This window comes from Garra rufa, chromosome 21 (genome assembly GCF_049309525.1).
Source record: "Garra rufa chromosome 21, GarRuf1.0, whole genome shotgun sequence".
NCBI classification, from domain to species: Eukaryota; Metazoa; Chordata; class Actinopteri; order Cypriniformes; family Cyprinidae; genus Garra; species Garra rufa.
The window spans coordinates 40,019,166-40,035,263 of NC_133381.1; the positions used below are offsets into that span (position 1 = coordinate 40,019,166).

General features: G+C 35.1%; 1 protein-coding gene across 1 annotated transcript in view; it reads right to left on the bottom strand.

Moving 5' to 3' along the window:
- prkd3 (protein kinase D3) overlaps positions 1–16,098 on the bottom strand; it is an 83,478-nt gene that overhangs the window by 34,212 nt on the left and 33,168 nt on the right. The window contains exon 3 of the mRNA XM_073826646.1: positions 4,948–5,086. Coding sequence (XP_073682747.1) covers positions 4,948–5,086 — 139 coding nt within the window. The remainder of the gene's footprint in view (positions 1–4,947; positions 5,087–16,098) is intronic.

The window sequence follows — 16,098 nt, forward strand, 5'->3', positions numbered from 1 at the left end:
TGAAAAGTTTTCAACATTGTTTACATGTAAATCTGTTGTTTTTAATATGCTTTAAGACAATCCATGTGCAAATTCAATCAATTAACACCACTGCTGGTCTTTTCCCCTCGAAACTGCAGTGTAATAAAGACAGCCTCAAAAATACTCTTTGAAACAGTGCGTTTTCTGTTGTTACAAACATGTAATCGATTTCAATTAAGCTGTACCATAGTTTTACGGGGTTCTTACCAGAGCTCTTCATCTCTCAAGTGCAATGCCATGTCACATGAGCTACTGAGCAAACCTACTGAATTAGAAAACGCATACATATGAAGCTGTATATGTGACGACAATGATCAAAAGTATTCGTTTTCAAATCGTACAAATTGTTTTGACGTCAAAACATAATATGCTGCAAGTATTTGTGTGAAGATTAGGCTTTATAAATCAAAACTCTATGTGAAAAGATTTTTCAGGTTGACTGGTAGTCATTTAATTTAAGCATTAGTCAACTATTACTTGCACATTTATTAATAAACCAAATAAATCATAATAATGCTCCTTTAATTGTCTACATATCCTAATAAGTGCTCAAGCACACACAAAAAAAGCTTGCCATAATGCATATGAATGTGTCATTAGCATTTTAATAATTTATTGATAAACTAGTGCTTCTTTTGTTTTCGGTTGAAGAGATGAAGTCGGCAACACCGACTCGTAATCTCCGCAGTAGTGAATGCGTCTGTATGCATGTTTCATATGGATTCCATAATCTGAGATTATTTGTTTTCCATTTGAATTGGATCATTTAAAAGTAGACATTGTATATTTTTTGTGTCTGTAAGGCAAGTATACACGCAGTTTTGATGTTCCGCCCTCAAGTTCACGAGACTGAGATGACAAAAAGTGCACCTGTTTGCTTTAATTATTTTACAAAAGCGCAACACTTTGTTATTATTCTGAGTGCTCACAAATAAACGAGTCTTCACGGAATCGAAAGAAGTATTACTTCCTGTGGATTTTTTTCTCTTCTCGTCAACTAACGGTTCGTCGACTATTAGGGAGCAGCCCTAGTGAAAAGGAATAAAAGTTGTCTTAGTTTTATTGCCTCTAGTGTTGATTTTAACTGGAAACTGCAGTGATTTGTACATATAGGTATGCTTTTTTCGGTTTTGCAGAAATTTATATGGAGGCACATGTTTTCAATGAGCTTGGGTAAGAAAGTCAATGGGATCCACAGCTTTGAGAGTCAAAAAAAAAAAAAAAAAAAAAAAAACACAGACAAAACCAAATTAAACCCTGTGGCTTGTGACGATAAATTGAGGTATTAAGCCCCAAACGATTGGTTTGTGCAAGAAACTGAACAGTATTTATATCATTTTTTACCTCTGAACCACCGCAACATCCAACTGTCATGCACCGACTGTTGTAAACACACTTAATACAATTCAACATTGCAGTGGATCAGAGGCAAAACATGATATACATACTGTTCAGTAGGGCTGGGCGATTAATCGAAAAGTAATCGAAATCGACATTCAGAACCTATAATCGATCAAATTTTTCCAGGTCAATTATTTCAATTACTTTCCCTTTAAAAAAACTACTGCGTGTGGAGTCACGTGACCCCGCTCCGTTACGTTGCATTATTCCGCCGACATGTCGATGGAGAGCTTAAACAGTATTTATACAGTAAAAAGTATTTACTGGATATACAAGAGTAATTTTATTTAGAAGAGATATTGCTTATTTTCTACTTTTAATATTTATTATTATTTTATAAATAATTTATTTTGTTTCCAAAAGTGCAAGTTATTTATTTTCACTAATTTAAGAAAAATGTGACTTTTCATTTTAAGCAATGTGTGCTTTAATTTCAGTTGTTCAACACTGATGTTCATTAAATAATCATAGATAGTAGATAGTGTGTGCACCCTTCATTCAAAAATCTCTCACTTGTAATATGTGCGCATATTTACTGTACAAAACTTGTCAGTGAACTATGAGGGCAAAAAAATAAATATTATTTAAATATAATTAAATATAATTTTATTAATGAATAAAATAATCGTTCATTAATCGTAATCGGGTTAAAATGTTCAATTAATCGAGATTTTGATTTTAGGCCAAATCGCCCAGCCCTACTGTTCAGTTTATTGCATAGACCAATCGTTTTGTGTTAACACCTTAATGTATCACCACGAGCCGCAGGGTTTAATTTGGTTTTGTCTGTGTATGATTTTGACTCTCAAAATCATGGATCCCATTGACTGCCATTATATGACTGACAGACTGCAACGGTTTGAGTTAAAAATCTTCATTTGTGACCCTGGACCACAAAACCAGTCTTAAGTCGCTGGGGTATGTTTGTAGCAATAGCCAAAAATACATTGCATGGGTCAAAATTATTGATTTTTCTTTTATGTCAAAAATCATTAGGAAATTAAGTAAAGATCATGTTCCATGAAGATTTTTTGTAAAATTCCTACTGTAAATGTATCAAAATGTAATTTTTGATTAGTAATATGCATTGTTAAGATCCTAATTTGGACAACTTTAAAGGTGATTTTCTCAGGATTTTGATTTTTTTGCACATCTCAGATTCCAGATTTTCAAATAGATGTATCTCGGCCAAATATTGTCCTATCCTAACAAACCATACATCAACAGAAAGCTTATTTACTGAGCTTTCATATTATATATACAGCTCAGTTTTGTAAAATTTAACCTTATGACTGGTTTTGTGGTCCAGGGTCACATTTGTGTTCTACTGTAGAAACAGTCACCTACATCTTGGATGCCCTGGGGGTAAGCAGATAAACATTAAAAAAATAATAATAATTGGGTGAACTATCCCTAAGGCTGCTAACTTCAAAACTTATAAGGAAGCATCCTAAAATGTCATAGCTGTACAACACTGATAAAGTTGTGAAGTTGACTTTGCAGGCTTTCAATTAAACTCATCTGACAAACGCATACATTTAAATGCAAAATAACCAGTTAACATAGAGAATGTGTTCAGAGCACAAGTTCAATAACCTCAGGAAAACTTTCATGAATAAAGATCTGATTTCTCGGACAACGCATGGGACTTAAGACGGAACAATCCAGAATACTGGCTTGGAATCAGTCGTGCATATTGTGTTGATTTCCAGTGCACCGGACACTTGAATGTGTGTGTTTGCCACTGAGTGAGGAGGATGTGAAGAGCAGGTGTGCTGTACGGCTCCCATGTGAACACACCACCGACAGGAAAATCAGTCCTCGTAGAGAAGGCCTACACAGGATGTGCAAGCCATTCTGCACGGGAACAAAGATGAGCTCAAACCCTCAATGGTGGGGCCTTGCTGTACTAAGTGACAGCAGGACTGGATAGTCCGGGTGCCAACATATTTATTACATAAACGTATCTGACAAAGTCACTTGTTCTTGTCAAGTAAACAGAACCCTTAAGCCATAAATCTTTCAGCAGATGGCTCTGTATATTAAGCATGTGGTAAAATGAGAAAACTGATCGTGATAGGTGGTCTTAAAGGAATTGACCTGTCTGTGTTAACAGGCATTTGAAGGGAAACCACGTGAAGATTAACATGGGCCTCTTCATCTGGTACTCATGTGCCACAACCGACTACAATCTAATTACAGAGTTTAACTGATCTGTACCGTCTTGCAGTGATGCTAGCAATATACAGCCATCAGTGCAACCAGCCTCAAAGCTAAAAGTGACATAATTTAAAGAACAATACAGTCAAGATAACCTGGAGCTACTATATTGTAGCTGAGATTGTAGATTTGTATTTATAGCACCCTTTTGTTTAGCTCTTTTCAAGTTTTAAAAAATGACAAAATGTCGAATTTTGTCACCAGTGTGTGGCTTCTGATAAAATGATTGTATATCAACAAAATACTACCCATATACACTAATTTGGGGTCGGAAAGGTTCTTAAATCTCAGCAACACTGCATTTATTTGATAAATAAAAATTAACTGCATTAAACAAAAAAAATACAGTAAAAATGCAATGTTGTGAAATATTATTACAATTTAGAATAACTTTTTTCAATATAAATGTATATTATATTTTTATATAAATATATATATATATATATATATATATATATATATATATTTAAAAATCTTGCATCACAGAAATAGGTAGCATTAAAAAAAATATATATATATTTAAAAAAAAATAATAATAATATATATATAAAAAAACAATAATAAAAAAAATTAAAAAATTAAAAAAATATATATAAATAAATATATATATATATATATATATATATAATTAAAAAATATATATATAAAAAATAATAATATATATAAAAAAACAATAATAATAAAAAAATAAATAAATAATATATATATATAAAAAAACAATAATAATAATAATAAAAAAAAAAAAAATATATATATATATATATATATATATATATATAATTACTTTTTTTATGTTACTTATTTCTGTGATGCAAGATTTTTGATCAAAAATACAGTAGAAGCAGTAAAAAATTTAAAATAGCTGCTTACTATGTGAATATATTGTAAAATGCAATTTTCAAAGCAAAATTTTCAGCATCATTACTTTATTCTTCAGAGACGCATGATTCTTCATAAATCAGTCTAATATGCTGATTTGCTGTTTAAAAAAAATATTAACAATATTAAAAACTGTTCTGCTCATTTTTTTTAATTCTTTGGTGAACAGAAAGAAAAAAAAAAGCTTTTATCTGAAATGGAAATCTGTTGTAATATTATTAAATTATTTATTTTTATTAAATGAATGTGTCCTTGCAGAATAAAAAGAATTCACTGACCCCATACTCTTGAATGGTCGTGTATGATAATTAAGTAAATGTATTTAATTGATCATACACAACCATTGTTAATGGTGATAGTGTAGTTTTTTGTCCCATACAAATACATTGTCAATATATTAATGAAGCCACAGCGCGCACAACTCACCGGACAGGACGACCTCAATCAGATCTCCCTCATGGATATCCTCTGCCGACGTTAGCCGCTGGAGGATGTTGTCGGAGTTCAGATCATGGCGGAAGAGCAAGATCTTATCGTACAAGCCAAAGAATCCACATTCTGGGAACTGAGGAGGAGAGGATGGGATTTATTATTAATAATTAAATCAAACATCAAAAGAGTTTCTCTTCTTGATCAGAACTTTGCAACAAAAAAGGGTATTTCAGTCAGAACTTTCCTCACATATAATAGACTGCAAGTTATTCTATAAACAAGTGTTAATGTGTAGAATTATGCAAAACTGATAAGAGACAGATGAAATGCTGAAAGTATGGACAGCATTGAATTATTGCCTACACAATGACACACATGACCATTCAGAAACAAGTATTCCAGAGATCCATATAATAATGTGTGATGAATCCTAATTCCTGTGCTCGAGCCAAAGGCAGCATGACAAGAGAGAGACAGAGACAGAGACAGAGACAGAAACATCCAGGCCCTGTTTTTCAGCAATGGCTCGCCTCTAAGGAGATTACTAAAGCTGGGAGGCATGCGGAGCCGAGCAGAGCCTGGAATATTAGCCCTGCAAAGGGAAGGTCTGAAAAACATCTGTTGAAATCAAGCCCACAGTGATGAGTCACACTACTGTTCTCCACTTCCTCCAGCACAGTTCTTCTCCACGTGGAAGAAATGCCAAACACCAAAAGAATATTACTTGACATAGAGGGCTCATTAACCTTGCTTATATGAGTTTTTTCACATTTTTACTATATCTATATACAAACTATTTGCACACAGTGTATCTACATTTAAATACAACACTGCAAAAAATGCTTTTCTTACTTAGATTTTTTGTCTTGTTTCCAGCCAAAATATCTAAAAATTCTTAAATCAAGAAGGATTTTCTAGACAAGTAAACATTTTCTTTTTTCAAAAAAAAAAGTCAAAATTAAGTGTTTTTGCTTGAAACAAGCAAAATAATCTTCCAATGGGGTAAAAAATAATAATCTTGTTTTCTGTTTGAAATGAGATTTTTTTTTTCTTACCCCACTGGCAGATTATTTTGCTTTTTCTAAGCAAACACTTTTTTTTTTCTGAAAACAAGAAAATAATTTTTACTCGTCTAGAAATTTAAGAAGTTTTAGATGTTTTTCGCTGGAAACAAGTAACAGTAAAAAAAAAAAAAAAATTATCACGGTTGTAAATAAAACTTTATACTTCTTGAAAACTTGAGAAAAGTTTACTTCAGTGCGTTACCATTTGTTTGTCATTATTTGCGAAATTTACTAATAATTTCTGAGCATTTGTTTAATAGTAAATTGTAGACATTTTTTTTTGTATGTACAGCTCTAAGAATTTCAAGAATGGTTAGTAAACTAATTTTAGAGGAAAGCATAAACATTCCAAAATGAAACAGTCCCACAGTCAGAGGTGAGAAGTCCTGTCAGGATATGATCACAGCCAATTCTGAGGTATTTCCTCTTATCAAGAATCACCAAACACCCTCCCGTTCCGACTGGAGGCAGAATATTTCACCCTCACATGTCTCTGGTGAACTCTGGAATCTCTGGGATCTGCATCAGGTCTTTTCAAGCTGAAGGCTTTTTGGGAGTATTTCGAGAAAATTCACTGTATCTGTAGTTGAGTTACATTCATATATTAGTATAGTGCTACACCACACCACCATTGCTTCAAAGCTGCTTATGCAATAATAGCATATTAGAGCCGGACAATAGTTTTACTCTTTGTGATGATAAAGCAAATCAAGCAGCTAAGAGTTGCTACATAGATAAAGACGCACTTATATTGTATATCCAACTGTACATAAAGAGCTGGGTAATAATATAGTTACATTCTGCAACAAAATAAATACATATTAGGGCTGTGCAATTAATCGAAATTCAGTTTAGATTTCGGCTTCAAACGATTATGAAAATATTATAATCAAAATAAAATGATTATTGCACTTTTGCTCCTCTACAAAAGCCCAATTTCACATTGAAATCAGTAAAATCATGTAACATGACTTGCATAAAATGGGACGTGCTCGATTTTTTAATGTTTATTTGATGTCGTGTTTTTAAAAGCATATAAGAGAATTCGCGCTTTTCTTTGTGTGTTCAGAGACTGAACAGAATAGATAAGTAAAGTGAAAGTTTAGCTTAAGATGCGTACCAAAACGTGTCAAAATGTGGCGTTTGGTGATTATTCGTGTAAACCTTCGTCAGTTATGTCTGAAATTAACGTAAACCGTTGAGAATGAAAATACATGTGTAAAAGTATATCGGATCCGTGCAGCTCTTAAAGCGGCCACAAGTAATGTTCCTTCTGCCGTCTCTGTGCTTAATGATAATCAAACAACAAAAGACAAAGACGAAATCACTCACTGCTCTTGGAGGGACTTTTGTAGTCTTCATAAGAAACAGAATGTTTAGTTCTCACAGTGAAGACTATGCTGTTTTATTTTACATTCAATTAATTACATTAAATAAAAAAAAAGGTTCATTTGTATCTTTTTTTCTATTGTATTGCTATCTTTAAATCAATCAATCATATAAAGTTCTGGACCCACTCATAATCATGTTAAATAACTGTGATTACAATATTGACCAAAATGATCGTGATTATGATTTTTGCCATTATCGAACAGGTCTAGTTCATATATTAGTATAGTACTACACCATACACATTGCTTCAAAGCTGCTTTACAGGAAATCACAATGTTGATGTTTATAATACAATAACAGCAGCAGATTAGAGTTGGACCATACTTTTACTCTTTGTGATGATAAAAGCAAATCAAGCAGCTGAGAGTTGTTACATTGATAAAGTCCGACACAGAGCTGGGTAATAATATAGTTACATTCTGCGACAAAATAAATCAACACATATATACATAAATTGTACTTGGTATGCATTTTATTAACAGAATAATGGGAGTGTAAAAATGTGTTAATACAGTATTTGTTAATAAAAGCATTTTTGTTTTGTTTATTAAACACCAGCATTCTGTGTCTTACACACGTCCATTGAAACTGTATCTCTTGTCTAGCAGGAAATTTCTATCTTTTTCTTTTTTTTTAACAAACAGTTCTTTGGAGTACGCTAGCTTGTGAGGAAACATTTCCGAAGCTTTTCACAACAGGCCAAATGGAAATTTTGGATATCAGAAACGAGGGGATGAAAGATGATGGAGAGGAAGAGAGGGGGCATTGGAATGGATGGGTGAGGATCAAAGCTGCCCTTTTATGAAGGGTCTGGATGGGGTATGTCTCACTGCCAACTAACAGTCTGAAAAAAATCCATCTGACACAGCTGTTTCCCGGCTGGGTCCTGACACACAATGCACCCAAAACAATACGGCCCATAATGCCAGGGCCAATGAAACTCACGGCCAATGTTTTTGGCATTGCCCCAGTGTCACCTGTGGTCAAAAATCCCTGTGTGGCTCTGAACCAACTGTGTACTGACTCCAGACCAGGATCCCAGAATCAACACAATGACTGTCATCAGAAAATTCCCTCCCCATCAAAAACAGAATCTGATGAAATCATGAAGGAAAAGGCAAACATAATAAGAGTACACTGTGGATTAATCTTTTTGCCTATATGTGCAGTATACCACAGAATATACTTTACTGGATCTGTACTCTGCTATGCAGTGTAGACTTACAACAATGTCAGAATTTTCACAACACATTCAAACCAACAATAGCATTTAATAATTTAATACCACCGGTTGGGTGCAACAGTATACTTTTTGCTGAGCAAAAATTTCTGTGCCAAACCTGTTTCAAGCATTCAAGTTTGTGCATCTGATTTTGCACAATAGTTCAACTGCTAAAATGTTTTTAGACAAAACCAGGTAAAAAAATAATAAATGCATTTATTTATGAAATTATATCTTTCTTCAGATTTAATCATTAAAGACCTTTAGTCCAATCAACCAATGAGCAAAGAAAAGGATACAGCACTGTGGAGATTACTGTCACACAAAAGGACAATTGGGGTGTAGTGATTGACCAAAATATAAGCCAGATGGACTGATTGTCAAATATTTGGCCATTTGAGAGTATTATATTAATTGTATTGAACAGTCACACCAATATCTAGACACTTATATATAGGTTGCATATATAGTGCATTGCATAATACATACTATATCCTGCAAACTCCTTTTCACTCCTTAAATGATATCAAAAAAACTAATCTGCAAAATGCAGCTGAAATCCATAAAATGGCTTGGTCATGTTAAAACCAGCATAATTCCATGCTAGGCTTGCTTTATCCCTTAATGTACAAGAAACAGGCGAAGCCTTCGTCTTTCTGTTGAATTACATAAGCTCATTTGACACTGCCAGACATTGGATCTAATCTGCAGATAAATGAGCATCCCTCGTCTGTCTGAATGACCTCAGAGTTGTCTGCTGAAGATACTGAATATGGATACAGACATCAACAGATCAATTCCAACTGCATATGAGAATTGAGGCCTTCTGCAAAAAGGCTATGGATGCCTATGAGTCTGGCAAAGGATTTAAAAAGAGCTCTAAATTAGTTGAAATATCTGGCCATCCCATCAAATGCATCCCAAAAGCAGGTTGTCTGATACAAAATCATCACAGGATCTGCTAGTAAGTCTTATAACGTGCAAGCGCATGCATCTGAAATGACAAAGAGATGCACAAATCTGACCTGCATGGAAAAAGCTTTGGCTGTCTAAACTGAAGACTACAGTTTGCCAGTGAGCATATAGGCAATGACTAGACCTTTTAGGAGTAATGTGCTCTGAACAGAGAAATGCAACAGCAGACATGTTTGGCAGAGACCAAAGACAGCTTTTCATACCAATTGTACAGCACAGGGGTGAAAATGTTATGGTTTGGATTTGGTTTGGTTTGCTGCATCAGGGAATGAACAGCATGCGATTACTGATTCAACTATGAATTCTGCATCATATCAATGAGTGCTTCAAGATAATGTAAGGCCATCTATCAGAAAGTAGTCAAGAGACTGGTAAGTACTTAATTTTTCCACAGAAGAAATTCACCTATTGAAATTTCTGCTGAATACAGGCCTGATAGTGGAAAAAATTCCTGAGCCTGAACGTTTTTTTCCCTTGCCCCCCGAGGTGAGTGGGGTGGAGGTACTATGTATGCGACGCACTTTTAACACATAACTTGTTGGTTCAGTTCAGTCAGATAAAGGTTTTTTTTTTTTTTACAAAAAAAGCTTATAGATTGGCATTTCAGCCTTTATCCCATTAAAATGAATAAATCAAGTATATAATGCATAACATTTATTTAAAACAATGTCCTAATTGTTTAGATTTTTAGAAAGCACATTAACTTCTTTCACATTTACAACTCTGTGTTTGCATAAAAAACATTGGTCGAGATTTGCAATAATCTGACCAAAAACAGCTAAAAATTTGGACGTGCAAATTAATTCTATGTCACGAGGGGGCGCTTTAGGAGCGCTGAAATATTACGGTTTCCCTAAGAATGGCTGAAAGCAAAAGCAGCATTAACGCTGTTTTATCAGTCATGAAATGAAAATGCCAACGACACGTTTCTGAGGACAGTCGCTTCCCTTCAGATACATTCATATAAAGACAACAGTGCCGCGTTTTGACTTTGAAAGTGCAGTGAGCATATTTATTCAATGAAATCATTGCCTCTTAAAGTTTAATCCAGCTCTATCGCGATTCTCGTCTTTCCGTCCCCAACTGTAAGACCTCTTAAAATAATTAATCCTCTTCTTTTACTATTTAAAATATTTACCACTTTTTATGGCCTTAAATTTGATACAACTAAATTGAGTTTTAAGGACCCCATGAGCCCTCTACTTCAGGATAGCCGTCGGGCAGCCGGTCAAATAATGTTGGTAGCCCGACTGGAAAACCCAATAGCTCCGGGACGTCGGGCTAGCGATTTTGCGAGCCCTGTAAATATGCCTTTATCGAAATCCTTAATGTCTTCCCCTGGCTTCATAAACATATCCATGAATTACGGTTTGAGTTGCCAGTAGGAGACAATTGTACAGTATGGGAGCTAAAAACACCTTCGCGCATGGAGCATTGCCTTAACCTGTATCAATCTATTTGACAAAGACACAAGGCCCGCCCCTTCCCTACTTCTGATTGGCTCATCGGCTAGAATGTGACTTGTTTGAGTCGTTGAGCGTCAAGCTGCTCTCTGACCTGCACATCTCAGAGAAATGACAGATCAATATCCGCGAACCTGATTTTTTTTTTCCCCGCAGCCACAGTACGCCGGAAATCCGGCGTGGTGCCGGAACGCTATCACCCCTGTGAATAACTGATTGAAATAGCTCATTTTACTTGTGGTTTAGTTCCTTAGGTACCACTTTGGATTGAAGAAAAGATATTCACTATTACCCAGGAGGTTTCCCCTCAATAAACTCCTAACTTGCTGCATATTAATAGTAGGGTAGTAGGGTAGTTAGGTATGGGGTAGGATTTAGGGATTTAAAACATGGTCATGCTGAATAAAGCATTAATATGTGTTTTATAAGTACTAATAAATGGGCAAAATGCTAGTAATAAGCAACTAGTTAATAGTGAGAATTGGTCCTTACAATAATTATTATATTTTTATTAATATATAAATGTTTGTTAGCTCAAATGTCAAAAAAGCAAAGAGTGCAATATACAGTCAAGGTCAAAAGTTTACATACACCTTCCAGAATCTGTAAAATGTTAATTATTTTACCGAAATAAGAGGGATTTTACAAAATGCATGTTATTTTTTATTTAGTGCTGACCTGAATTTCCATATAGAGAGAATAGAGGAGAAAATAATAGTTGAATTTATAAAAATTACCCTGTTCAAAAGTTTACATACACTTGATTCTTAATACTGTGTTGTTACCTGAATGATCCACAGCTGTGTTTTGTTTAGTGATAGTTGTTCACAAGTCCCTTGTTTGTCCTGAACAGTTAAACTGTCTGCTGTTCTTCAGAAAAATCCGTCAGGTAACACAATTGTTTGGTTTTTCGGTGTATTTTGGTGTATTTGAACCCTTTTCAACAATGATTGTATGATATTGAGATCAATCTTTTCACACTGAGGACAACTGAGGGACTCATATGCAACTATTACAGAAGGTTCAAACACTCACTGATGCTCCAGAAGGATAAACGATGCATTAAGAGCCAGGGGTGTAAACTTTTGAACAGAATGAAGATTACATCTTACATCTACAAATTTAAAAGGTTTTCACCATCCGGATCTTAATGCATTGTGTTTCCTTCTGGAGCATCAGTGAGCGTTTGAACCTTCTGTAATAGTTGAATATGAGTCCCTCAGTCTCTCAATGACTTGAAAACCAAACAACATCCGCATGGCCACTGATTTTAAAAGAGCAAACCAGCTTCCATAGGTTGCTTTTAACTTATGTCATACCCTTGACGTTTTACAGGCTGCTCCTGCCATGCATCCTTCCTGAGAGAGGAGTCACTGAGAGCTTTCCTCTCTGTTCTGTGCCCAAGTCTGGACCTGGACCCTGAACTTCCTCCGGCTGGCATGACCCACACTCTTTCCAACCTACATTTCCCATTCCCTCTCATCAGCAGCTGGTGGCCAGGCTAGCGGCTGGGAGAGGCCGCAGCGAGCCACACCACTACCAGGAAGCTACAAAGAAGCTGTAAATGTTGCCCACATTGAGACGACTAACACGTAAAAAGAGAAGAAACAGACAGGCTCTGGTTACTGACTCACATGAAGCGAAAGAACCTCCTTACAGATTCTGTGAGTGTGTGTTGTTCTTGAAGCTGATTTATGGAAGCAGACCCACTCATAAGCAATGTGCAAGTCATGGGATTTAATAATTTAAGTCTCAAGCCATATGCTGGAGAGTGTAAACACTGTGGTGCTTTCAAAACAAGATGTTTGTTTGAGCTGCCTGACATGTCAACTTCTGGTATCTGGTATTCTAACCAATGGCATGAGTTTGGGGCTGGACCAAAGTCCTTTCAAGGCAAGTCTGTTCACCCTGTGGCCATTTTGGTAATGTTCCCTGGCTGGCATTTAGTGCTGCAACATTGCGTATTCCAAAACAGCAATAACAACTGACCAAAATGTTATCATTTTCTTTATCACTTCTCTAACTCAAATTAGATTAAAAACTGTATTTTTGAGACTGGATGTGGTAATACACAAACATGCAATAGAACCAAAAACCAAATAGTAGCACATAAATGACCCACTGCACCTGTAAAATGGTTACTACAGTAACTTAGTTCACACACTCTCCCTTGGTGTGGCTAGCTAGCTATACTACAGCACTTAGGGCTGTGCAAAATGATTACTGCTCCTGATTCCGCACCCTTTGTGTGCTTTCGCTCCTTTATAAAAGCCAAAGTTCACATGCAAATCAGTAAAATCATGTACTGTGACTTAATGTTTATTTGATGTCGTGTTTTTTAAAAAGCACAAAAGAGAATTTGCTCTGTTCTATCTATGCGTACCCTTGTGTGCCGTCACACTGAGAAAAAAAAAAAAAGCCATAAAATTTACGGTAAAAAAAAAAATGGCAGCTGTGTTTGCCAGAATTTTACCGTCAAAAATACGGTAGCAATGTTTTGCGTTTTACAGTTTTCAGTTAAATTTACAGGTAAATACCGTAATTTCACTGATATAATGGTAATGTACCAACCTTTTGAATTACTGAAATCTGTTTTGTATAATTTAACAACATTAGATGTAACATACAACCCTAATGTACAAAACTGCCAAGAAAAAACTAAGAAGAAAAAGTTATTTTAACAAAAAAACATCAAATAAAGAAAAATGAAACACAGGGAATTCTGGGAATGTCAATTTACGGTTTTTCACTGTAAATTTTATGTTCTTTTTCCATTTCCAAAAATGGTCTACTACCGTAAAACTACATGCACAGTTTTTCACCGTATATAGAAGGGGAACTTACCGTTAACCATTTCACAGGTTTCTACCGTTAAATTCACGGTCATTCATGACTCACTTTCAACTTCCAAACATTTGGTTAAATAAACGGTTCACTCAAATGACTTTCTTCCACTGCACGCAAAAATAGAAAATTGAAAACTTTTTACACAATTACAATTATGGGCTTCAAAACTTCAAAAACTGGGCAAAAGAACCATAAGTGCGGTTAGGCTCTCTATTCCCAGTCTTATGAAGCCACAGAAATAACTGGTCTAGGGTACTTTTCCCAAGCAACAACATAACTCCTTGCTTAACTACCCAAGTACGACGCATCGTTGGATATATTAACCAGCTAGTTTCCTGAAATCACAGTAGCACTGTCCCTGTACTGAACTATCGCTAATGGCCTCATGCAGGTCTAACCACAGGTCAAAGACTGTAGTGCCAACCACACAAGTTCGCCATGCTGTTTGCAAATGTTTATTAGCACTATGGTTTCGGGGAAACACTGAATCATTGAACTATGTTGGTAACGACAGAACTTGTGACCATGGCTTGCTAACAATGCTCCTGGTTCACTCACAAATCCAGCTGTTCCCCTTCTCGAGTTCTAGGCCATGATCTTGTCACAGAGGTTAACCAGCTTTAGAGAAGATTTTATCACTGGATATGGAAATATGTCTCAGAAGACTTATATCACACAAGACATGGAAAACTTTTGTGAAAATATTTTGGCATACTTTTTGATGCTGGACAACTAAAGTCCCAGGTCATTTTAATTGCATGAAAAATTCTGTTCAATCTTTTGTCCCTTTTTCCGGAAGATGCAATTTAAAAGGGTTTAGACTGACATAATGGTAGATAAATGATGACAGAATAATTCTGATGAACTGTTTTTTTTGGAAAAAAACTAATTAGTGTACAAACAAATACCAAATATGTAGATGAGATTCCTTGATCTAGATTGAATCTTAAATAACTGGGGGAAAAAAAAACCCTCCATGATATTAATAAATTAACCAACAAACCACAAAAGTGATGTTTACTGCACAATAAATGTCTTAAACCTCTATGTTATATTCAATTTGTAAAGGTTTAATGAGTTCTTGGAAATCCCTGATGGTGATGTTAGTTTACACTTAATATGCAATTAATTTTTTGTTTGTTTGTTTTCTTATTTAAATTCATAATAATGTATTTAAAACTCCCATCTGGTGAACTGAGCTACTAACATCCACCCTATCTGCTGAGACCATCACCTTAAATACACACACACACACACACACACACACACACACACACACACACACACACACACCAAAAAAATCTCCTAATCTAGTTTTTTAATAAACCTGGCATTGTATATTACAACAACTGAAAAAGTGCTTCTCTTCTTTGATAAGTTGCTTTGGGGGGAAAAGCATCTGCTAAATGCATAAACTTAAATGTTGTTCTAAATCATTATCCAAAATACTGGCATACAGTAATAATGTGTGATGTGGTGGAGTGATTTCTCCAGCTCATTGGGTGGTTGGTCCAATCTCAGCAGAGCAGCTGGGACGGAACAGGAGCCGGACTCATCAAATGGCTCATATTTCACTCCTGTTGCCACTGATGGCTCTACCTCTAGCTTACTCACTGTTTTCTTTCCTTTCTCACTTCCGTCTATGACTATATCTCTGTCTTTCTCCTCCTCTCTCTCATGCTTTCTTTCTGTCTCGCAGATACATTCATCAAAGCACAAATCATTTTGGTTACAGTTATATTAATTATATTATTATATAACTTCAAGTTTTGCATTATACATTTTATTTTCCTTTCTGAACGACATGCACAAGATCATGAAAACAATTAAAGCATGCAATTTGTACTTGTTATTGTATTTTTTTAATATTTTTTTTTTAAGTTTTTGAAAGAAAAAAGTCTTTTATGCTCAGCAAGGCTGCATATTATTGTAATTATAATAATTGTTTTTAAATGCATTTTATTACTTCTGTGTCACATGATCCTTCATGAAATCATTTTAATATGCTGATCTGATGCTCAAGAAACATTTAAACTAGGGATTCATTTCGGTTAATCTTCCTGACCGACAACCGCTGCTCGTTATCTGAACATTGACCGTTAACTGATACAATTCGAACAATAAATTAGTCTGATATAGAAATAGAATGCACGAGTATCTGTGATGATACATAAAAAGTACA